This window comes from Lepidochelys olivacea (assembly GCF_965140295.1).
Source record: "Lepidochelys olivacea isolate rLepOli2 genome assembly, chromosome: 2".
In the NCBI taxonomy this organism is placed as follows: Eukaryota; Metazoa; Chordata; order Testudines; family Cheloniidae; genus Lepidochelys; species Lepidochelys olivacea.
The window spans coordinates 145,957,120-145,981,254 of record NC_140412.1 but is presented as its reverse complement, the minus strand read 5'-3'; the positions used below and the strand labels follow the sequence as shown (position 1 = coordinate 145,981,254).

Below are 24,135 nucleotides of genomic sequence, written 5' to 3'. Positions count from 1 at the left end.
GAACACTGGTGTCATGTGCTCCTGCTAGGAAGCCCTACTTACCTAGGGTTGCCTTCTGTGGCAGCTTGTTTCCAGGCACACTTAAGGTATAGTGCCCAGGTAGAGTGCAATGCAGCAGTCTAGTCTTGAAGTGACAGAGGCATGGATTACAAAAGCATGGTGGGCATCAGGAAGAGATGGCTGCAGTTTCCCAGAAGCGGGTTCTAGCTCACGAAAGCTTATGCCCAAATAAATTAGTTAGTCTCTAAGGTGCCACAAGGACTGCTTGTTGTTTTTGCTGATACAGACTAACACGGCTACCACTCTGAAACCTATGACCAATAGTGTTCCTGGACATTGCTACTGTACGCTCAGCCAACAAGAGCTGGAAATGTTACATAGACATTTACTGGCTCTCAAACTTGGGAAACTGCCTTTCCATCTAGGACTTTTGCACATACTGATCACTCAATGTACAAATATATATGTTCTGTATTTCCTATTCAGTGGGGTTGTCTCTTGTTTACAACTTTGAATATACTCAATAACAAGAGTAATTTTTCTGGTAACTGTACTATGGTACATTGGCCCAATGTTTTATACTTTTACAATAAACTATTTAGCATCATTTACTATAGAGTAAAATTACTTCTCTTGTAATTATGTTTCTCTGAAAACCTCATGCTTTTTGCATGAAAACCTATTGATCTTCTTTCAAAAATGATCCTATCAAGATAGACTCAGACAGGATTTACAAATTAAATAAACAATTCATATTTGAAAATCCATCTCTACACACCAGGTGTTGGAATTTACTGGTGCATAGTCCATCGATGGCAACAGACATACCACATTATCAATGAAATGGAGTTAAATGGGAAGAACAAGACAGACTCTTAGGGAAAGATTTTTTTTTATTTAAAAAATAACAGAGGAACTTCTGTAAAAAGAATACCTCGTGCCAACATTTCAACTTCCCCCAAGAAACTGAAACAGTTTTAAAAGTGTATTTACATACTGAAGACAAATGTCTAGATTACATATCATGAAAGTAATGCCAAAATGACAGACAGTGAAAACTCAAGCTTTCACACTACTAAGGTCAGTAATGTCTCTATTTTCAGCATTTTCACTGGAAGGCTGGACATTTTCCATTTTATTCTCTGGTTCTATAACACTGCTTTCCATAAGCTCATGATTAGGTTCTTCGTCCACTTCTGCCTCCATTTTTGTGGCTAATTCATTGTGTTCTATATCCATCTCTTCCTCCATGTGCTTTGTGTTGTCCTGATCTCCTTCCTCTGTTTTACTTTCAAAATCCTCCTCTTTCCTCTTTGCTTTAAACACTTCAACTCCCATCATCCTCAGGTAATGAAGTCTCTCATTCTTGGGCACAAAGGCACGAAGTGAGGTCTTTCCATGCCAGCCACACAGAACAATAGGGCACTGAAGAGTATCAGGTTTGCTATTAAAAAATTAGTGTTTGGTAAAGATTGAGTAAATTAATCTTGACAATTCATTTCTACAGAAATATTTTAATTTAATAGCTATACACATGATTTCAATAGAGCAAGGCAACAGTATTATGCAACTCTAACAGCAACTTTACTTTTAATGCAATACCTAATCCAGCACTGTTTAAACACTGATAAGGACAAGTCAATATTACAGATTGGGAGAGGCACATACAGGTAAGTAGAGCAGTGACTATGTAAACTCATATTTCATATATTCACGGAGTTTAAGGCCAAAAGGCACTATTTGATCAGTCTATTCTCCTATTTCTCACAGGCAATTACATTTCACCTAATTACCCTGTACTGAGCCTAAAGCATGGAGTTGGAGAATCTCTCACTAACCATTGGAACAAACTACCAAGGAATATCACCTTCATTGTTTAAAAAAAAAAAAAAAGCTTTATTTCTAATTTTCATTTGTCTGGCTTCAGCTTCCGAAAACAGGTTCTTGTTACATCCTTCTCCCCTAGGTTTAAAAGCCCTGAGAACCCAGTATTCTCTCCCCACGAAGGTACTTATGCACTGCAATCAAGTGACCTCTCAATCTTCTTTTTGATAACCGAAACAGATTGAATTCTGCAAAGCATTTTCTTCAGCCCTTGAATAATTTTTTGTGGCTATTTTCTGCACCCTTTCCAATTTTTCAACATACTTTTCCATTTCCTTACACAGTAGCAAGGAAGGGAAGAACTTTTAAATCCCAGGATTCTTTCCATATATGGAAAAGACTGAGAGAATCCATTGATCAAAATTCAACCAGATATATAGAAGTTTGAAAAAAAATATACTCATCCAACTTGCCATTGACAAACAATGTTTTCCTACTAAGCCATCCATGTCTGCATCATTTACCCTTTTCTTTAAAATAAAACTGTCTGGTCCTTACACTTTCAGAGGTAATTTTCTCAATGTGAACTAAATGTAAGCTGTTACCTTCCTGAGTCAACTGACAACTCCAATACTTCTGCTACTGCTCTACATTTTAGGAAGTAAAGACAGACAAGACAATAGTCATTTTCACTTTTTCTATTCCAAACTCTGCAGGCAGCAGTGAAACTGGTAAAGAACCACGTCAATTTCACTGTAGAGCTGTGCTCCGCAAAGCTATTAGCAGCAACAGAGGTAAGTATTGGAAGGAGAAGCCAAAAAACCCCAAGACCGTAAGGAGGAATAGAGACTGTGTGTTGGATATGTCTCCCCTGCCTGGTATTGCTCGACCTTACTGGTGGGCTTCCATTCATATTTTTCTTCATCTACTGGAGGCTAGTTGGCTTAGTCTTTGAGTTAACAAGTATTTCAAGCCTTGTATTTACATTCAGAGCTCTGACAATAGTGAAGGTGAAGTGCAAAGCCTGCTTAACCTCTAATCTGCCATAACTTTTTAGAAAAGCAAGTTTACAAAAATGGCCTCCACAACTGCACCCATTTAGAATTCTAACTGCCCAATCACATTTACAAATCACTTTGGCATGTAAATTAGAAGCATCAAGCTGCACCTGCAATGCTGAAGGACAAGTTCAGGACCAAACAAAAATAGGGGCCGTAACATCCATGACTAAAAGATAATTTTAAAAGAACAACATTTCTTGACCAAATTTAAGGAGAATCAACATTAACTTTTTTTTTTTTTTTTTAAATGTAAGAAGTGCTAATGCCACAGTTATGAACAATTTTCATGCTCCAGCACGGCCTATGATGGAGTGAAATACCACTTGGCTGTTGCTAGGCATAACCACTAAACTAACTGAAGCCTATTTTTCTAATCAGCAAATACAGTGACAATTAATTCACAGCAAATATTTTCATTTCAAAAGATGTTCAAATGCTTTAAACTGACACTGAAATTCAAGATAAAGACCCACTGTAATGAGTTACGTGCTTGTTTCTATATTCACATGTATTTATCTTACACATTTTTTGAGGGGGGATAAGTGAAAAAAAATGTATTAGTAAAGCATCTATTTACCTGGGATCTGGTTCATACTTCAGGACAATGCTCCCCATAGCTAGAAAAGAAAGATTAGATAAAATTTACTTGGAAACATAAAAAATACTTGTGATTCCAAAATGTTGTAACAGCCTTATCACTATAGCATGAAAGAACTAAAATCAAACTTCTGTCTGAATTTTTACAAGTAATACTTAAGACTACTATAGCTGAAAGAGTTTAAACAAAAAGAAATTTTCTTTTGCTTTACTGTGTACATTTGACAGAACTATGCCTATAGTAATTTTTCTGTTTCTCCTGTATAGTCAGTGACCTGTTTGTAAGGGTTCTTCACATAATAGGGAGAGGAAAAAAAGTTTAGAGTGGGTGTCTTTTCCTACCTGTTTAGATAAAATATTAGTATATTTAATCTAGAGATGGCCAATGCCATCCTTAAAACATACAATGAATAAAGACACCTGCAGGGATTAGGAACAGCTTCAACTAAAGTACATTCAGGAACAAAAATAGGCAGAGTTAAGAAATGTGGCTAGTCAGAAGTTCTTGCTGAATTTATGCTTTGTGGGAATCCCAGACCTGGTGACTCCTCTGGTTCCATGAAGGTCATGTTCTTTGCAAGAGTCCAGGCTCTCTGGGTCCTGCAGGATTTACAGACCTTAGTCTACTAAGATTCCAGGGTTGGGGCCAGATGGAGCCACAGCCTCTGGAAAGGCTCTTGTCTCCAGCAACATTAGAATGTCTATATTAACTGTTGCACTATAGATGCTAGAAGTCATGGTGAAGACTAATATATTAAAGTAACTGGATGTTGGATTTTCCATTCATTTGAATGGATAACTCATTGCAAAGAGTTTGAAAGTTTTACAGATGCAAAATAGTGATCTATATTGCCATAATAAAAAAAGAAAGCTTACCCAAGTCTTTGATCCGTTTGTGTGTTTCACTGGTAAATTTACTTAAGAATGGATTCTCTTGAGTTAACAGCACTTTAACATCTTCTATGCACACATTTATAATCCTTGCATTAATGAATGGGTACAGTGTATATATTCCCTGGTGGTAAAAAAACACAATTAGTTTTAAAATGCAATCTCTGCTTGTGATGCTATATAAAAGATGGGTAGCTATTTATCATATTATAATTATATAACTGCAATAAATCTTATGCAAGTCATCTAAAGTATCATTAGAAAAGTTATGATTTGCTAAATCTGATAATCCTGTTTATTTGCATGTGTCATCTTTGTATCTGAAGTTATGAATATCAGCTATATAGTTGTATCTCAAAACTTGTGCTTTGTGTTCCTAGGTGACACCCCCAGACAAATTTGCATCAGCACTGACCATCTCTGCACTATGGCCCATCCATGAGGTAACAGGCCACTGAAGGGACTTAATTCGCCCTGCAGTTCTTCTCCAGGATGCCTCAGACAGCCTGGAGCCACTGATGACCTATGATTCAACAGAGCATGTAAGGAGATGTAGTAAAGGCATGTGACCCTGGACTCCATTTCGGCTAATAAATTTCCATGTACCTATGTTGTGAACTATAAACTGCAGCTATGACATCACTGCATCATCTTCATTCCTGCTTCATTCCTCTGAATTGTAACTTTCTATGGAAGCTTTGAACAAAGGACTGAATGACCCTGAAGCTTTTGGGTGTGATCCAGAAAATAACTTTTGCAAGCCACCAGAATTATCATCTCTGCTATGAACCTGATTTACATCTCTATAGTCACTTGTAATGTATAGGATTCCTTTGACCATTTAACAAATCTCTCTTTTTTTTTTAAATAATAAAACCTTTAGACTAAAGGGATTAGCTTCAGTGTGATATCTGGGTAAGGTCTAAGTATATATAATTGGGGAAGTGGCCAATCCTTTGGGATAGGAAGAAGAACTTCATATGTGATGAATCTGGTTTTCAGTAACCTCCCATCAAAGCCCAGGTGTCTGGGTGGTGATATGGGCTGGTTGCCTAAGGGGACTGGGTTGTTAGCTTCTTGTTAACCAGTGTGGTGCTACAGAAGCTCATTTTGTTGCTGGTTTGGTGAAACTAATGTTAGAATAACCACCAGTTTGGGGGGTGTCTGTCCTATTTTTATCAGTCTGTCCTGAGTTTGGCATTCTCATCTGTATACCATACCAGCCATGCTCACACTGCTTTCTGATAGAAGATCAAATTAAAGAAAAGCTCTGAATGAACAGTAACATCAGAATGCAATCCATTTGTTTAATGAAGTTTAAAACGCTAAGTTTGGAGGCTGCATTTCATAATATGCAACATTCATATTGACGATACAGCAGGCACTATGGGAAATATGAACAGAAATCCCATGATATGAAAGCAAAGTGCTTTGCAATTACCTCTTGTGCTAGTCTGAAGGCACAGCCAAACTGTTCACCATCACTGTTGCGAGACCAGACTTTTATCCCAGTGTTAATAACCTGTCAGTCAAAGTAAAAAAGTATCAATAAAGTTTTTAAGGAAAACCAAGTTTAAGAGTTACATAACTCATCTTGAAACTGCTTAACTAGCAGTCACAGGGAAGAGTAACTCTGCCATACAGAGGTCTTCATTTCTGCTGGAGATTAAATTAAACTCAAAAGTCAGAATCAAAATTTAGACCAGCTTACATTATTAGTGCTGTTCAAGTTATAGTGCTTTGGAAGAAAAGGATGAATAAAAGTTCCCAACTCTGAAGATACAGTTATACATCTTGGGGCATCCTCTTGTTAACCACTTCCTTGTTGAAAATTGATCACTTATTCCTATGGGGAGAAGAGGTGGTCTTGCAATTAAGGCACTGAAATGCTTCTAAGAAATGGGTTCAGTTCCCAGCTCTGTTTAGGACTTCCTGTGTGACCTTGGAAAAGTCACTTAAGGCCAAGATTAAAAACATATATTCTGTGGCAAGGCACCTCCTTTGTTTTGCCAGACTTAGCACTTCCCTCTCTGGCAATGGCGGGCCTGAGGTAAATAAGTCCCACTCTGGGCAGTGTTTGCCTCCCCCACTTCTGTGCTCCTTTAGCGGTGTTTCCAGGATAGGCCCCATGGTTGGCCTAATGGGTGATCCTTCATCAAAGAAAAAGGGAACAGTCTCTTAAATCCCAAAACAAAAGGGAATACCTTTCCTTGCCTCCTCGCTGGGGCACAGTGTCATCCTGTTGCTTCCCCTGAGGTGCCAGTCCTTTCCCTAGCAGGCACTCAGGTTTGGCTGTTCCCCTATGGGAAGGAGCACAGCCTCTCAGCCTGGAAAAGCTTGTTTCCCAGCTGCCATTAGCCTGGCAGTAGCTTCTCTCTCTTCTCTCGCCCCCGCCTCCTTCTGCCTAGAGGAGGGGCTTTTAAAGGCCTCAGGCAGCCCTTAATTGGATTCAGGTGTCCCTAATTGACCTGAGGTAACCCCTTCTATATATATATATATATACACACACATACATACATACACACATACACACGTATGTGTTTTTAATCTTGGCTTTAAGTGACTTTTCCGTATATGTGTGTGCGTGTATTTTTATTTTATTTATATATATTATATATAAAATTATAAATAATTTTCTATATAATAAAAAATGCACACACACGTACACATTTAATGTTAAGATCCTAAATCTATTTTAAGCACCCATGCTTAGCAGTGTAACCCATAAAAAAACAAAAAAAACTTGCCATGAATCTTTCGGTTCCCATCTGTACAATGAGACTATTTCCCTATCTCACAGGTGTGTTGCAAGGATAAGCCTTTAATGTTTGTGAGATGCCCAGATACTTCTCTGATGAAGGCCATATACATTCCTTTATTTGGGAGGCTATGGAATCTGAACACTTTCACACATGATCCAGAGGGCTATAATGTATTTCCACTATAGGTCCGTCCGGAAAATAAGAACTCCACTTCACAAAAAAATTTGAGGTTTTAACATTTCTGCTCTGATGTGAACAAAACTTTTAATATTTTTAGTGAAAAAAGCCACACTGCAGAATAGCCAAGAGGCAATGATCCAGGCACTCGCTCGGCATGTGGGAGACTCATATTCGAGTCCCTGATGTGAATATGGGAAGAAAGGTAAGCAGCAGGATATGGACCCTGGACTTCAGGAAAGCAGACTTCGACTCCCTCAGGGAACGGATGGCCAGGATCCCCTGGGGGACTAACTTGAAGGGGAAAGGAGTCCAGGAGAGCTGGCTGTATTTCAAGGAATCCCTGTTGAGGTTACAGGGACAAACCATCCCGATGAGTCGAAAGAATAGTAAATATGGCAGGCGACCAGCTTGGCTTAATGGTGAAATCCTAGCGGATCTTAAACATAAAAAAGAAGCTTACAAGAAGTGTAAGGTTGGACATATGACCACGGAAGAGTATAAAAATATTGCTCGGGCATGTAGGAACGGTATCAGGAGGACCAAATCGCACCTGGAGCTGCAGCTAGCCAGAGATGTCAAGAGTAACAAGAAGGGTTTCTTCAGGTATGTTGGCAACAAGAAGAAAGCCAAGGAATGTTTGGGCCCCTTACTGAATGAGGGAGGCAACCTAGTGACAGAGGATGTGGAAAAAGCTAATGTACTCAATGCTTTTTTTGCCTCTGTCTTCACGAACAAGGTCAGCTCCCAGACTGCTGCGCTGGGCATCACAAAATGGGGAAGAGATGGCCAGCCCTCTGTGGAGATAGAGGTGGTTAGGGACTATTTAGAAAAGCTGGACGTGCACAAGTCCATGGGGCCGGACGAGTTGCATCCGAGAGTGCTGAAGGAATTGGCGGCTGTGATTGCAGAGCCACTGGCCATTATCTTTGAAAACTCGTGGCGAACCGGGGAAGTCCCGGATGACTGGAAAAAGGCTAATGTAGTGCCAATCTTTAAAAAAGGGAAGAAGGAGGATCCTGGGAACTACAGGCCAGTCAGCCTCTCCTCAGTCCCTGGAAATATCATGGAGCAGGTCCTCAAAGAATCAATCCTGAAGCACTTGCATGAGAGGAAAGTGATCAGGAACAGCCAGCATGGATTCACCAAGGGAAGGTCATGCCTGACTAATCTAATCGCCTTTTATGATGAGATTACTGGTTCTGTGGATGAAGGGAAAGCAGTGGATGTATTGTTTCTTGACTTTAGCAAAGCTTTTGACACGGTCTCCCACAGTATTCTTGTCAGCAAGTTAAGGAAGTATGGGCTGGATGAATGCACTATGAGGTGGATAGAAAGCTGGCTAGATTGTCGGGCTCAACGGGTAGTGATCAATGGCTCCATGTCTAGTTGGCAGCCGGTATCAAGTGGAGTGCCCCAAGGGTCGGTCCTGGGGCCGGTTTTGTTCAATATCTTCATAAATGATCTGGAGGATGGTGTGGATTGCACTCTCAGCAAATTTGCAGATGATACTAAACTGGGAGGAGTGGTAGATACGCTGGAGGGTAGGGATAGGATACAGAAGGACCTAGACAAATTGGAGGATTGGGCCAAAAGAAATCTGATGAGGTTCAATAAGGATATGTGTAGGGTCCTGCACTTAGGACGGAAGAACCCAATGCACAGCTACAGACTAGGGACCGAATGGCTAGGCAGCAGTTCTGCGGAAAAGGACCTAGGGGTGACAGTGGACGAGAACCTGGATATGAGTCAGCAGTGTGCCCTTGTTGCCAAGAAGGCCAATGGCATTTTGGGATGTATAAGTAGGGGCATAGCGAGCAGATGGAGGGACGTGATCGTTCCCCTCTATTCGACATTGGTGAGGCCTCATCTGGAGTACTGTGTCCAGTTTTGGGCCCCACACTTCAAGAAGGATGTGGATAAATTGGAGAGAGTCCAGCGAAGGACAACAAAAATGATTAGGGGTCTGGAGCACATGAGTTATGAGGAGAGGCTGAGGGAGCTGGGATTGTTTAGCCTGCAGAAGAGAAGAATGAGGGGGGATTTGATAGCTGCTTTCAACTACCTGAAAGGGGGTTCCAAAGAGGATGGCTCTAGACTGTTCTCAATGGTAGCAGATGACAGAACGAGGAGTAATGGTCTCAAGTTGCAGTGGGGGAGGTTTAGATTGGATATTAGGAAAAACTTTTTCACCAAGAGGGTGGTGAAACACTGGAATGCGTTACCTAGGGAGGTGGTAGAATCTCCTTCCTTAGAGGTTTTTAAGGTCAGGCTTGACAAAGCCCTGGCTGGGATGATTTAACTGGGAATTGGTCCTGCTTCGAGCAGGGGGTTGGACTAGATGACCTTCTGGGGTCCTTTCCAACCCTGATATTCTATGATTCTATGAATCAGACCCTAACAACTATTCTGAGAGTAGCCACTACATTTCCACAAAAAAGGGAAGTTATTTACTTGTTCAATAACTGGAGTTCTTCGAGATGTGTCATCTATGTGTGTTCCACGTCTGCTGAGCAAGCACTCCATGCACTGGAGATCATAACACTTTAGCCTGCAGTGTCTCCACTCCTTGCACAGCCTCAAGACTTTCACCACTTTGAGTATATAAAGCAGGGTGGAAAAACAAACTGACCCTCTGTTCCTTTACCACTACCCACTCCAACATATTAGACTCAGCAGAAGCTGGGAAAGGAGAATGTTTTGTGGAACACAAAGACAACACACCTCAAAGCACTCCAGTTACTGAACAATTAACTTCCTTTCTTCTTTGCATGCTTTTCTATGCGTGTTCCATATCTGGAGACTGTCAAGCAGTATAATCTTAAAAGGTGGAGGGTACATTAAAATAGGAATTTTAATACAGCCCTGCCAAATTGAGAATGTGCACATGATACTTCCACAATAGAGTAATGTTTTGTGAAGGTACGTACATCACTCCTGGTAGAAGCCCTACAAATATCAACTATAGGAACACCTCTAAATGAGGCTGCAGAGGCTGCCTGTGCCCTGATTGAATGGGCCCTAACGTTCCCAGGGAGCTGTAAACTGGCCATCTTGTAACTCTATATAACCCAACACCCATCTAGAAATTCTTTGGGTTGAAACTGCCTGACCCTTAGTTGTTGTAGCCATATTGGTCGCACAGTATTCAAAACAGAAGGACCCTTATCAGCAATAGAAACAAACAGCCTAAGGGATGTCCTAAATGATTCTGTAATATCCAACTGAAAGTATGGTTTTGGGAAAGAACAGTGATAAACGTATAGATTGTCATTTAAAATCGATCAAACTGCACCTTAGGAAAATTTAGGTTGTAGTCTGGGAATCAACTTCTCTTTGGGAAAAATTGTGTATGGCAGCCCTGCCATAAGTGCTTGCAACTTGCTCACCCACAGTGCTGATGTAATGGTCATAAGGAAAGTTGTCTTCATGGACAAATGCAGCAAGGTACTGGAGTTCAGCGGCTCAAAAGGATGACCCATGAGCCCTGTAAGAACAGCCTTAAGATCCCATGAAGGAGAAAGCTGCCACACAACTGAAAAATTCTTACAACTTCTTTCAAAAATATTTTCACTGAAAGATGAGAAGAAAACACAGGATAATCCTGAACTGAAGGATAAGCTAAAATAGCAGCCTAATGGACACGCAGATAACTAACTGAAAACTTCAAGTTTTTCAAAGATAAAAAGGTAATTAAGATTATCAACAGTCATCATGTCCATTGGAGAAAGATTGCTTTGTGTCAACCAAATAGAAAAATGTTTCCATTTTGCTGTGTAAATACTCATAGAAGTTTTCCTACTTTCAATCAATACCTTTTGAATATCAACAGAACAAGTTTTCTCCAAATCTGTCAGCCAGATTCTTTCCATGCAGAGAGCTCAAAGATGCCACAAGTCAGTGAAAAGTGGCCCTATTGTTCTGGCTGACTAAGTCAGCACACAGAGGAAGAGGAAGCAACTGTTTCCTGAGTTCCGCAAACCAATGCTGTCTGTGCCACACTGGAGCTACCAGAATAACCAGGAATCCATTTTGTTTGATTTTCCTCAACACAAGGAATTAAGGGAACAGGGGTAAGCATAAAGGAGACCCTGAGTCCATGGAATCAGAAACACATCCTCTAAAAAACTCAGGTTCTGTTTCCACTTTGAGCAGAAAGACATGCATTTCTTGTGGTTGGTGGGAATAAATCTATTTGAGGTATGCCCCATTGACCAAATACAGACTTAACGACAGAGTCCTTTACAGTCCTTTTGCGGTTCATCAAAAAATTCCTGCTTAGACAGTCTACTAATAAATTGTGAAGAGATGCCAGATGAACAGCAGATATTGTTAAGTTATGCCAAGTAATACATAAGTTCCATAAAAGGACTGCTTCCCTGGCTCTGCCCTACTTATTCACGTGAAACACTGTTGCAGTATTGTCAATCAAATTTCAGTATGTTGATGTAGAACATGAGAGAGAAAGAATCTGCATGCAAGCTGTATTGACCGGAGATCCAGAATGTTAATAGGATGTCAGGTAATGCAATGAGACCATTGATCCTGAATTGAGAGATCTCTAAAATAACTCTAAAAATGCATCTGTGACAATCAACTTGCAAGAAGTGATGGGGAGAAAGGAATGCCCTTGCAAACTTGTTGCTGATCCTTCCCCAACTGAGGGAAGCTTCACATACATACTCTGAGCCAATAAAGGGGTTTTAGCCACTCCTGAAGACTCAACCTTACAAATGGACTTACCAGAGTACATGAGACCATATGACCCAACAGGCAAAAAGGCATGTTCTGTCTGAGGGTTGTTCTGTAGCTGATTGATCAGTTCCAACATGTTGTTGAACCTGGTCTGAGATAGAAACACCTTTGCAACTGTGCAATCTATGAGTGTCCTAATAAATTCAATTCTTTTAAACAGTCAAGAGAGACAGGCACTTGTTTACTCTCATGTAGTAAATGCTATCAAGGAGAAGAAACCTGAACTAACCATTGATTACAGGTAAACCAAGATATTCCTTCAACTTAAATGCACTACAACTACAGCCAGGGACTTCATGGCCATCAGCAAGCCAAAAGGCAGCTCCCTGCATTAGTAATGCATACTGCCCACTACAAAACACAGGTATGTCCAATGTGTTAGGTGAATCAAGAGCTGCAAACCAATCAGGAGGTTCCAGGATGGGCAGAAAGGAAGAGAGGTCTACCATCTGAAACTTGAATTGATGCATAAAGGATTTTAGATTTCTCAAGTCTAATCTCAAACACATGCCTCCCGATTTCTTGGGAATCGGAAGATATTGGGCATAGAAGCCTTTCGCCCAATGCTGAACAGGGGACTTCCTTGACAGGCCCTAGAGTCAGAAGCAACTGAACCCCTTGCTAAAGCAGACTCTTCAGGGACCCCTCCCAGGAGAGGGACAAGGAAGGAGGTTGTGGCTACTGGATAGACTAACTTTTTTGAATTATTTCCAGCACCAAAAATGGGAAATATTCAAACTCAGCTGAAGGAACCCAATGCCATTTTTTCACCTTTCTACAAGTTGCAGGTAGTGATGCTGGTGTCTACCATTGTAACTGTGACAGTTCTAAAACAATCTTGTTTATGGGCAAAGCAAGCCCCTCAGATTAGGACATACATAAAATGTCCAATAATTTATATCCCTTATCTTAGACAGTCTGAATTGGCATTCCAAGTATCGTTGCCATTTACCAAAGTTTGATTTATAATCCTGGTAAAGCTGAAGGTGATGAATCAGCTTTATCTGGTAATGAAGGGGATGTGTATGTGAGGATAATATCAATAGCATTATGCTAAGTAACATCCTTACTAAAAAGCCAAGGGAGCTAAAAAGCAGAGACCCCAAACTGCTGACACAACTGCTGATACTGAAACACAGACAGGCGAAGGCGACCTGTCTCTGGAAGCAGATGTTGAAGAGTGTCCGGTGATGTGTAGATAGGACTACAGGGGCCAAGAAGCTCAAGAGCTTTGACCACATAGATGAAAAAAATGTGGCTGGGGGTTGGATATCAGGCAGAGGGAACTGGCTTAATTTACTTTAGTTTGCCTTTAATGCTAGTCTGCATCCCCACTTTATATGGCTCATATCATGGCAACCTTGATGAAGGTGAGGCATCCTCACAATCAGAAGAGGCTTAGGTAATAGTGACCCTCTGAGGTTCAGGCCATGGCAGGAACACTTTTAGCTGACAACTGTTCCAGACTGGGAAGCTCCTATCTCCCTTCAGAGACTGAACTAGGCTACATTGATTTTTCTATCAGAGGAAGTTTTAGCTTGTTTTCTTTGAATTTAGCAGACCTTTTCATAAGCGACTTACGATCCTAACAAGTCCATTAGCCAGGCAGTAAAAACAATTAGAGCACTGTCATTAAGGGGCACAGCAGCCTCACATGACAAACACAATTTAAAACCTGCGGAATTTTGAGCAGACATGAGGAAATTTCCCTACTGAGAAAAACAAAACAAAAAACCCCAAACAAACTAAAAACCTATCAGATCAATTACAATATACCCTAACTACCAATAACTAACTATTTACAGGTAAACGAATATGAGTGGACAAGATGCGACACTATCAACTGGTTCTGACTAACAGTCAAGGACAGTGAAAGGAAATGAGGGTTGGTTGGTTGCTCTGCCCTCTTTTATCCCCTCAAGTAGGGTTGCCAACTGTCTAATCACAAAACCCAAACGCTCTTGCCCCGCCCCTTCCCAAGGCCCCGCCCTACTCACTTCATCCCTCCTCACTCTCCCCAACCCTCACTCACTTTCACTGGGCAGGGGGTTGGGGTGCAGGCTCTGGACTGGGGCCAAGGGGTTCAGAGTGTGGGAGGGGGCTCCAGGCTGAGCCTGAGGCAGGGGGGTGGGGCGCAGGAGGGCATGAAAGCTCTGGGAGGGAGTTTGGGTGCTGGAGGGGGCTATGTGCTGGGATGCCGTCTCCAGGAGGGGGCTGGGGTGCGAAGGGAGTGAGGGGTGTGGGCTTCAGCCAGGTGGAGCAGCGGAGCTAAGACAGGCTCCCTGCCTGCCCTGGCCCCAGGCCACTCCTTGAAGAGACCAGCATGTCCCTGTGGCAGCAGTGGGGGCGGGGGGGGTAGAGGGGGTAGGAGGAGGAGGAGGAGGGGAAGGCTGGGGACTCTGCGCGTTGACCATGCCTACAGGCACCACCCCCGGAGCTCCCACTGGCTGCAGTTCCTGGCCAATGGGAGCTGTGGAGTTGGTGCTCGGGGTGGGGGCAGCGCGCGGAGATCTTCTACCCCCCCCCCAAGGGCCACAGGGACATGCTGGCTGCTTCCGGGAGTGGTGCAGGACCAGGGCATGCAGGGAGCCTGTCTGAGCCCAGCCGGACTTTCAGAGGCCTAAAGTTTCCCCATTTGGCTTCAGTAGCCTCCGGGAGATAGAGCCCCATCCGGGAGACTCCCGGTGAAACTGGGAGGGTTGGCAACCCTAAACCTCAAGGGAGAAGGGGTTTAGGCTTTGTAGGAAGCAGGTGTGAACAACAAACACTGCTGATCAAAGTGTTCCAATCTTCGGCACATAGAGCACATGTGTACCTGACGTGGAACACATATAGACAAGCACTCACTTGTTTGAGAAGTTCCCAGCCAGCTCTACTCCACTGTTACAAATCCCAGGTCATAAGAATAAAATGTATCTATACAAATTCTATTGTACGGTCCTCTCCACTTATTTTATTTTCATTATGCAGGGTGGCACCATCTCCATTTTAAAGAATTCCCTTCCCCCATCTTGTAAAAGTAGTATTCCTTCCAGTCTTGGAGGAGACTGGGTACCAAAAATTCAGACAGTCACTTCCTTGACAATAAGGTAAGAGGAAACAAAACACACCCATTCAGACTAAGTGAAGGTCCCAGCAGCAGATAGCTTCTGTAGACAGACATTAGGTTCTGGAGGGACAGACAAACAAGTATCCACACACTGAATGCCTGTGGGCCCCATGCTAAAAATCTAAAAATAAGAGTCATACCTTCATTCTCTCACTGTTGTTCAGCAATACATTCCTTAGCTCCTTAGAAACCATGTATAGCTGCCTCTTCTTTCCTTCTTGAGTTCGAGTTAGTAAATTCATCTTGGGGAATGAAGGATCCAATGCATAAAACTTCCTGTGGTCATAATATTTATGTTTTGTTTGCCCAAGTTCAAGATTGAGTAAATGACAATTTATTGACTGACCTATTCCCCACAACACCCTCTCAAATCAGCCACTCTCAAATCAGCTTCAGAATACATGAGGTTAATCCAGGCGCTTCATAGAATCAAAGCATTTTAGAAAACTCACAGAGAAAAAATACATTTTAAAAATAAAGTTCAGTTGAAAATTTCCATGCTGAATGCCTTGCCTGCATTCCGAATATATTTCTAAATTTAACTCAATTTTCATTCCTACTTGGCTATTTCCATTTAAAAGGAAGAGTTATAGTTTTGAGTATGTTCACCTCATCTTAAAATTAAGGAAACTTGCTGTATGTATGAGCAATAATCCAGATTTTCCCCCTTACCCCCCCAAGAACTACAACTAGATCTAGTCCCCTGTGAAACTAATCTTGAATTACTTTGAAACCTTTATTACAGAATAAAAGGACAGAATTTCTCCTTACTGGATGGATGGAAACAATGGATCATCTTCAGAGAGGAACACAAACGGATCTTCTTTAAATCCAAACAGCTTCATTTTCTTAGATGGTGGTGGTCTAGAAGCAAATTCATGTAAATACTTAGTTAAACACTGCAGATTTACTCATTAGTCAGTGCTTGTTCTACAAATAGTAACAAACGTACAAAACCAGGCATTGACATTTTCCCATACTTTACCTGGCATTCCATACTATTCTACAATTTTAACCACTGAAAACTCACAGATGGAGATGGCAGAAAGGAAATATATGGCAGCTGGAAGATGAGCAGAGGCTTATTGAGGAGCAATTGTGAAGCACGCTGAGAAGTTTTCTCAGACACAAATGGGAAGGCAGGTGGGAGATAAGGTAAAGAGAAGAGGGTCAGGAACACAACAGCTCAACTCTTGAAAGTAGTACTGCCCTCCTAAGTAGGGAAGGGAGAAATAATGGACTCTGGAGGAGCCAGAAGAGGCAACTGTTTCCATACTGCTATGATAGGAGATTGATGTAAGAAGCAGTTAGTGCAGATAGGAGACTGATGTAGTGTGAGTGAAAATCAAGCATTGAAGTGTGTTAGATGTGATGTAAACCTCTGCTTGCACAGCTGGCACATTGAAATGAAGGGTTTAAAATACCCATAAAATGTTTTTGAAGGTATAAACAAAATCTATGATTCCATAAAACACAGATACCTTAATATAGACAATACAGAGTTGGGTGCTCTCATTTTTTACCTATCTATAATCAGTCTCATCTCTTTGCTATTGAAACCCTTTTCTCCTCCTCACTCTTTTATGCTTTCTTCCATGGTGCCTTCTATGCCTGAAAAAGGTTATACAGAAATCTCACAACATGAGGGCTTTGCAGCAGAGGATCAGGCGCCATCTTGCCTGCTGATATAGAACATAGAGGCCGTGTTGTCCACGAGGACCCTGACCACCCTGCCCTCCAGGCGCGAGCGGAAGGCCACGCACGCCAGCCGTACCGCCCTGAGCTCCTTGACATTTATGTGAAGCGTCAGATCCTGAGCCGACCACAGACCTTGGGTCTGAACGTTCCCCACGTGGATCCCCCAACCCAGGTCCAACGCATCGGACACCAGTTCCAACGACGGGGCCCTGTCCCTGAACAAGACCCCTTGGAGCATGTTGCTTGGGACGGAGCACCATCGAAGGGAGTCGATCACCGAGTGAGGTACAGTGAGGACTTTGTCCATCCTGTCCCTGGCCTGGGAGAACTCAGAGGCCAACCAGAGCTGGAGGGGCCTCATCCTGAGTCTGGCGTGATGGACCACGTACGTGCACACCGACACGTGCCCCAAGAGCTGGAGGCACATTCTGGCTGTTGTCACCGGGAACCTTGTGACTGTGTCGATTAGCCCCTTCAGGGTCTCAAACCTGTCTGGTGGGAGGGAGGCTCTGGCCGAAAAGGTGTCCAGGAGTGCCCAAATAAACTCTATGCATTGAACTGGGACTAACGTGGACTTAGTGTTGTTTACCAACATGCCCAAAGAAGTGCACGTGGACAGAAGCATCACATGATCCCTCACCTGCGACCCGGAGCTGCACTTGATCAGTCAATCGTCCAGATAGGGAAAGATCTGGAACCCCATCACCTGAGGTAGGCCGCTGCTACTGACATACATTTTGTAAACACCCTGGAGGCAGTGGACAGGCCAAACAGGAGTACCGTAAATTGGTAGTGATTCTGCCCCTCCACAAAATGGAAGAAGTGTCTGTGCCCCTCGAATATATGAATGTGGAAGTATGCGTCCTGCAGGTCGAGGGCAGCGTACCAGTCCTTGGGATCCAGGAAGGGGATAATGGAGGCCAGGGACACCATGCGGAACTTGAGCTTCACTTGAGGACACCATATTGGTTCAAACCTCGCAGGTCCAGGGCCTGATGGGCCTGAGTCCCCCTCTAGCCTTCGGGATAAGGAAATAGCAAGAGTAGAACACCTTGCCTTTGAACTCCCTGGGCACTACTTCTACTGCTCCTAGGCCCAGGAGCCGCCCCACCTCCTGCTCGAGCAGAGCTTCATGCGAGGGGTCTCCCAGGAGGGATGGGAGCAGGGGATGGTTGGGCAGGGAGGAAGTAAATTGGAAGGTGCAGCCTGGGGAGATGGTGTTGAGGACCCAACGGTCCAAGGTCAGCTGCAACCACTCCGGGAGGAAAGCACACAACCGATTGGAGAAGGGAAGCTTTATAGAGGGTGGATCCCTGATGAGAACCAGCAGGGTGCCCCCAAGCGTTCTGTCAAAACCGCCTTTTCCCCGCCTGCTTGCCCTTGGAGGGTCCAGGTTGGGGGGCAGGCTGAGACTGCCTCTGAGGGTGCCTCTTGTAGTCCCGCAACTTCTTATAGGCAGCCTCGTATTTCGGGTGAGTGGCCTGAGCGGGAATCTGCAGAGGCCTGAATTTAGATTTAGCCGGAGCCGGAACGTAGAGTCCCAGAGTCTGGAGGGTCGTGTGGAAGTCTTCCATGCCATGCAGCCTTGTATCCGTTTGTTCTGCAAACAGAGCTTTGCCGTCAAATAGGAGATCCTGCATGGAGGTCTGCGCCTTGCAGGACAGCCCAGAGAGCAGGAGCCACAATGCCCTTCTCATGGACACTGCGGGGTCCATGGATTGTGCGGACGTGTCCGTCTCATCCAAAGCTGCCTGCAGGGTCGCCCTGGCAGCCACTGTACCCTCCTCCACCAGCGCTTTGAACTCCTTCCTATCGCATTCCTGGAGGGAGTCCTCGAACTTGGGCAGAGAGCCCCACAGATTGAACTCATACCGGCCCAGGAGAGCCTGGTGGTTTGCCACTTGTAACTGAAAACTTGAGGATGAATAAATTTTTCTTCCAAAAGAGTCCAGCCTCTGTGAATCTTTATTTTTTGGGGTAGGGGTTGGCTGGCCCTGTGGTTGACCGACTCAACCACCAGGGAGTTGGGCGCCGGGTGGGTGTATAAGTACTCGTGTCCCTTGGTGGGTACAAAGTACTTGCGTTCTGCCCTCTTGGAGATGAGGGCCAATGAGGCCAGTGTTTGCCACAGGGCATTTGAAATTTTTGCCACCCCTTCATGGAGAGGCAAGGCTACCCTGCCCGGTGCCAAAGAGGGAGTCCGAGGACTCCTTCATCTCCTCTGCCTGGCGGTGAAGGCTTGATGCCACCCTTCTTAAGAGTTCTTGGTGAACCCTAAAATCCTCCTGCAGGACGGAGGCGGGCAGAGCCATAATCACCTCATCCAAGGAGGGCGAGGAGGCTGGTGCGGTACTCCGGGTGTCTGCCGGCACCAGAGGGTCCACCACCTGGTCAGTCTCCGGGCACGGTGCCGAGGATGTATGTCCCATTGACTCTTTCCTTGGAGGTCTGGAGAGGGAGGCTGATGGTGCTTCTGAGGTTCTGGCCACCGAACGAGCCCCCGCTCGGTGCCACTGCATGTGGACTTTGCCCTTAACGGTTGCTGGGTGGTGAATGGCGTAGGGAACGTACCCTCGACAGAGACCGGTTCCAAGCTGGGACTGACTGTGGAGATCCCAGCGGTGGCTTGCTCTGGAGTACAGAGCCGACATAGGTGGAGCTCCTAGTACTGGCATGGACATAACGTCCCGGACCGCCTGGAGGGTCTCTGGCGTGGAGGGCATCTGGACATCCAGGGAGGTCTGCTCCGAATGGGCTGGGCTACTCTGCTCGACTTGAGTCGGAGGCCTAGAGGCCGGTGGGGATTGAGGACTGCCCGACATGGGTCTAGCCTCTGTCCTTGGTCTACTTTGGTGCCGCTGCGAAGAAGGCGTCTTTCTAGTCTTCTTGGCGTGCTCCATGGATGGGGAGCGGTGCCGACTGATCGATGGTGCCAGAAGGTCGCAGTGCACCGACACCGTGGTGCCCGGTGCCAACTCAGAGTGGAGTGGCACGCCGGAGTTGGGGTCAGCACCGACCCCATCAGAATAGCCCGGAGCCTAATGTCCCTTTCTCTCTTGGTCCAGGGCTTAAACAACTTGCAAATTTTGCAAAGATCGCTGATATGGGTTTCTCCCAAACAGCAGAGACAGTCCGAGGGTGGGTCACTCCTTGGCACAGATCGCCTACAAGTGTCGCACAACTCAAAACCCAGGGCGTGGGGCATGTCCCAGCCCGGGCGCTCTAACTAACTGAACTAACTAAACCACTAACTATAGGTACTAGCACTGAACGAACAAGCAGTTCTGCGGATGAGCTACAGCAAAGCTGGAGCAGAGTAGGTCCGACGCACCTTTACTGGCAGCAAGAAGGAACTGAGGACGGGGGGAGCGCACAGCTCCCCTTATACCATGCATGGAGGCACCACTCCAGGGGTCGCTGGGGCCCTCCCCACTATGGGTACTGCTAGGGGAAAAGCTTCCGGCGCCAGTGCACGTGGTGAGCACGCACACCTATTGTGGAATAGACATGAGCAATTACTCGAAGAACTCCATTCCTATCCCAGTGTACCACAGACCTACTCTCTTCATTAAAGTTCCTCTTTTAAACTCATTTCTTAAAAAGCTGACAAATACCAAGACATAACTGCAAAAAGCCACCATCATTCCACTATTAAAAAGGCATTCTAAGCCAGCACCCTTCCCTCTGGGCTGCCCAGTTGTTTAGACCAGTTCTTTGAGTATTCACACAGTAAGATAATCAAGACTGGAACTGCATCCTCCACTGAGTCTTGTACAGCAATGTGTTTGTAAGCTCTTTAAATGACTTTAGCACCAATCTAAGGATGGGGCAAGGAAAAGGGCAAAATTAAAGCAAATGATCATGTTATGGAAAGTGCAATGTGTATTCTATTAGGTCCACTTTTTAAAATTAGACATACAATTTAAGAACTGAACAGAACTGAAGTTCTCCACAGACCATGGAACTCTTCTGTTAGACACTCAGGAAACAAGGACAGGACAGATGCTTAAATGTAGTCTCTTACCCACATACTCCATCTTTCTTGCTTTGCTCACTCTCCACATTCAGCAAGTGTTGAGTTTCCTTAGTCTCTTCATCCTCAGCAGCTGGTGGTTCTTCAACAATTTCTACAGAGCCATCTTCTGTAGCAGCTGCACTCACTGAAACATCTCCTGTTCTTTGTGATAACTTGCGCTGAAGCTGTTCCAGATTATGAAGAAAAAGTTAGATACAACTATTATAACAAAATGCCTACATTATCCCTAAAATGAACATATGCTCAGCTCTCACTAACATTTACATAAAAGTTAATTGTATATATCATGGATAAAGTAGCTCCCCAAAGGTCAAGTTACCATCCATTCAAAGTTACATGTAGTGTATTTGGTCTCTATACACCCCATTATAGCTGAGCGAGAACTCTGCTATAGTTAAGGTTAAGACCAGCTATCCATTTAGACCTCAACTTTTCTAAGTCCTCTAAAATCTACACAGTTGTTCAGATTGCCTTGATATCTGGCACGCATCTTGGAGGCGAGAGATACTAATAGTGGCTCAAATTCTGGGACATTTGTCAAGTTATTTGGGTGTGTGTCTGTTTTGAGAAATGTAATCTGAGTACATAACGCACTGAAACTTTTTCTGGAAATTTTCCCCTCCCTCCTCCCCACAAGAATGCTTATTGGGAGAGGAGAGGCAACTAAGGGTACAAGAGTAGGTGGTAATAGGGGAAGAGGGGTTTGGGTCTCCATTAAAGGATGGGAAGAGGAATGGGGGGAGGGGACCTCTGGTAAAGTGGAGGGGGTAGAAATTAAGGAAAGTGGAAAGGGAGAAGACAGGAGTGGTTGGAAAATATCAGGAATAGCAGAAACTGGGAGGTAAGGATGTCAGTCCTCAATTCTCCCCATTGGTGTGCATACTGGGATATATGGAAGCCCCACCCCTCAGCAGGGGGCTGAGCCCCTCTACTTTCTCATGGTGTTGGGGGATCTGGGGAGTGGGAATGAAGGTAACAAATTTAAAGACATGAAATCCAGAAAATGAATAGTTAAGATACTCCCTGTGTGGGGTGTGGAGGCTGGTCAAGCTGTGGGGAAGTGGTACAGTTTGGAGGAGGGGCAGGCTGGGTGCGGGTGGAGCATGATGGCTGGAAAAGCCTGGCTGAAACAGGCACAGAAGTCACAGCTGGAGACTGGTAGTAGGAGTGAGGGGCCAGCTCAGCATGCAGCTCAGACTATATAGCCAAGGTCGTGTGTAGCCCTTGAAGCTGCTGCTGCTCAGCCTGTGATACGTGCATGCAGCAGCACAGGGCATGAGACAGCAAGGAGCAACTTTTTACATGTTAATGGTTTCTATAGTGCCAACTAATAGCTTAATGGGATGGGATGGGAAGGGGTGCTGGACATTTTGATGGGGGAAGGGGTATGTGTTGAGGGGAATGGTGAGATGGAAGGCAGAATGAGAGAGGAAGACACACCTGTCTTCTCTCACACATTGAAAATTATAAAATAACAATATAATAAAACTGTCTTAGGTTTTGACCAGAGATGAAATTTCTCTCACCAGCTCTGTCAGCAACTACACACTGCAAACATTTCAAAGTACGACCATTATCTCCATTCCATTGAAACAACATGTACAGAAGGGGGGACTGAACACTGAGGAATCACATAGCAGCGTAGTGGAGAAACCACTGAACTGAAATTATTTCTAGCTCTGCCACTGGCCTGCTGGGCAAGTCACTTCACCTCATTGGTCCAAGTGATTCCCAAGAGGAATATTCTCCTCTAAAGAGACGCAATGTTTTAAGTTAAAAGGACACCAACTTGAAATCTTGTTTAAAAAAAAAAGTTATTTTTCAGTACACTATCTGCCTTTCTTTTTTACTGTGGTTTCATAATCCCATTTTCCTATTTGTAAAAGGGATTTACAGACTATGGGACCCTAAATACCTTAGGTCAGTGGTTCTCATGTACTGGTGACCCCTTTCACACAGCAAGCCTCTGAGTGTGACCCCCCTTATAAATTAAAAACACTTAAATATATTTAACACCATTATAAATGCTGGAGGCAAAGCAGGGTTTGGAGTGGAGGCTGACAGCTGGCAACCCCCCACGGAATAACCTTGCAACCCCCTGAGGGGTCCCGACCCCCAGTTTGAGAATCCCTGCCTTAAGTGCTTTTGAAAACCTTCTTCTAAATCAGGGGCAGGCAAACTTTTTGGCCTGAGGGTCACATCGGATTTTCAAAATTGTACGGAGTGCCAGTTAAGGGAGGCTGTCTCCCCCCAAAACAGCCAAGTGTGGCACAGCCTCCAACCCCGATCTACCCCCCCAGCTGCTTCTTGCCCCTGATGGCCCCCCCAGGACTCCTACCCCATGCAACCTGCCCTGTTCCCTGATGGCCCCCCTGGGACTCCTGCCCCATCCACCACTCCCTGACCATCCCCAGAGTCCCCGCTCCTGACTGCCCCCTGCCACCCCACCCAACCCCTCCTCTCATTCCTGACTGCCCCCCACCGGGACCCCTGCCCCCATTCAACCCCCCTGTTCCCCACCCTCTGACTGCCCCACGCCTATCCACACTCCCGCCCCCGACCACCCCTCCGAACTCCCCTGCTCTCTATCCAACCCCCCCGGCTCCCTGGAGCACCGGTGGCTGGCGGTGTTACAGCCCAGCCGCGCAGCTGGAGCCAGCCATGCCACCGCGCAGCTCAGAGCACCATGTCAGGCCAGGCTCTGCAGCTGCGCTGTCCCAGGAGCCCACTGCCCAGAGCACTGCGCCAGCAGTGCAGTGAGCTGAGGCTGCGGCGGAGGAGGAACAGCGGGGGAGGGGCTGGGGACGAGCCTCCTGGGCCAGGAGCTCAGGGGCCGGGTAGCAGGGTCCCACGGGCCAGATGTGGCCCACAGGCTGTAGTTTGACCACCTCTAAATGTTTTCCTTTACCTTCTTGCTGTGTGAAAGGCCCACACAAACAAAAGAGAACTGACAAGCTAGCTGACTGACTACACAAAATAAACTGACAAAACAGAGAAAAATAATTTTAATTTCTTTCAGTTATTGCAATCTTAGGTATTACTTCTAACAATAGTAGACAAAAGAAATTCAGACATAAACATTACAATAATCCTGTAAAGCAGAGTGTTTATCAGTATGAAAAGTATTTATAAATACTTGGAAAAGTCATTCTAGCATTGAATCAAGTTCTGGAGTTTTCATGGAATGTTTTTGCAAATAAGTTTCACACTGGAAGAGCCACCACA

The 24,135-nt window shown here is 44.7% G+C and overlaps 1 protein-coding gene across 1 annotated transcript in view; it reads right to left on the bottom strand.

The window, feature by feature from the left end:
* Positions 1–910: 910 nt before the first annotated feature.
* Positions 911–24,135, bottom strand: part of NSUN2 (NOP2/Sun RNA methyltransferase 2) — a 49,067-nt gene continuing 25,842 nt past the window's right edge. Inside the window, exons 13-19 of the mRNA XM_084619034.1 lie at positions 20,899–21,074; positions 15,948–16,040; positions 15,317–15,452; positions 5,815–5,895; positions 4,359–4,497; positions 3,463–3,502; positions 911–1,444 (exon numbers count right to left, since the gene is read on the bottom strand). Coding sequence (XP_084475160.1) covers positions 1,060–1,444; positions 3,463–3,502; positions 4,359–4,497; positions 5,815–5,895; positions 15,317–15,452; positions 15,948–16,040; positions 20,899–21,074 — 1,050 coding nt within the window. The 3' untranslated portion in view covers positions 911–1,059. The remainder of the gene's footprint in view (positions 1,445–3,462; positions 3,503–4,358; positions 4,498–5,814; positions 5,896–15,316; positions 15,453–15,947; positions 16,041–20,898; positions 21,075–24,135) is intronic.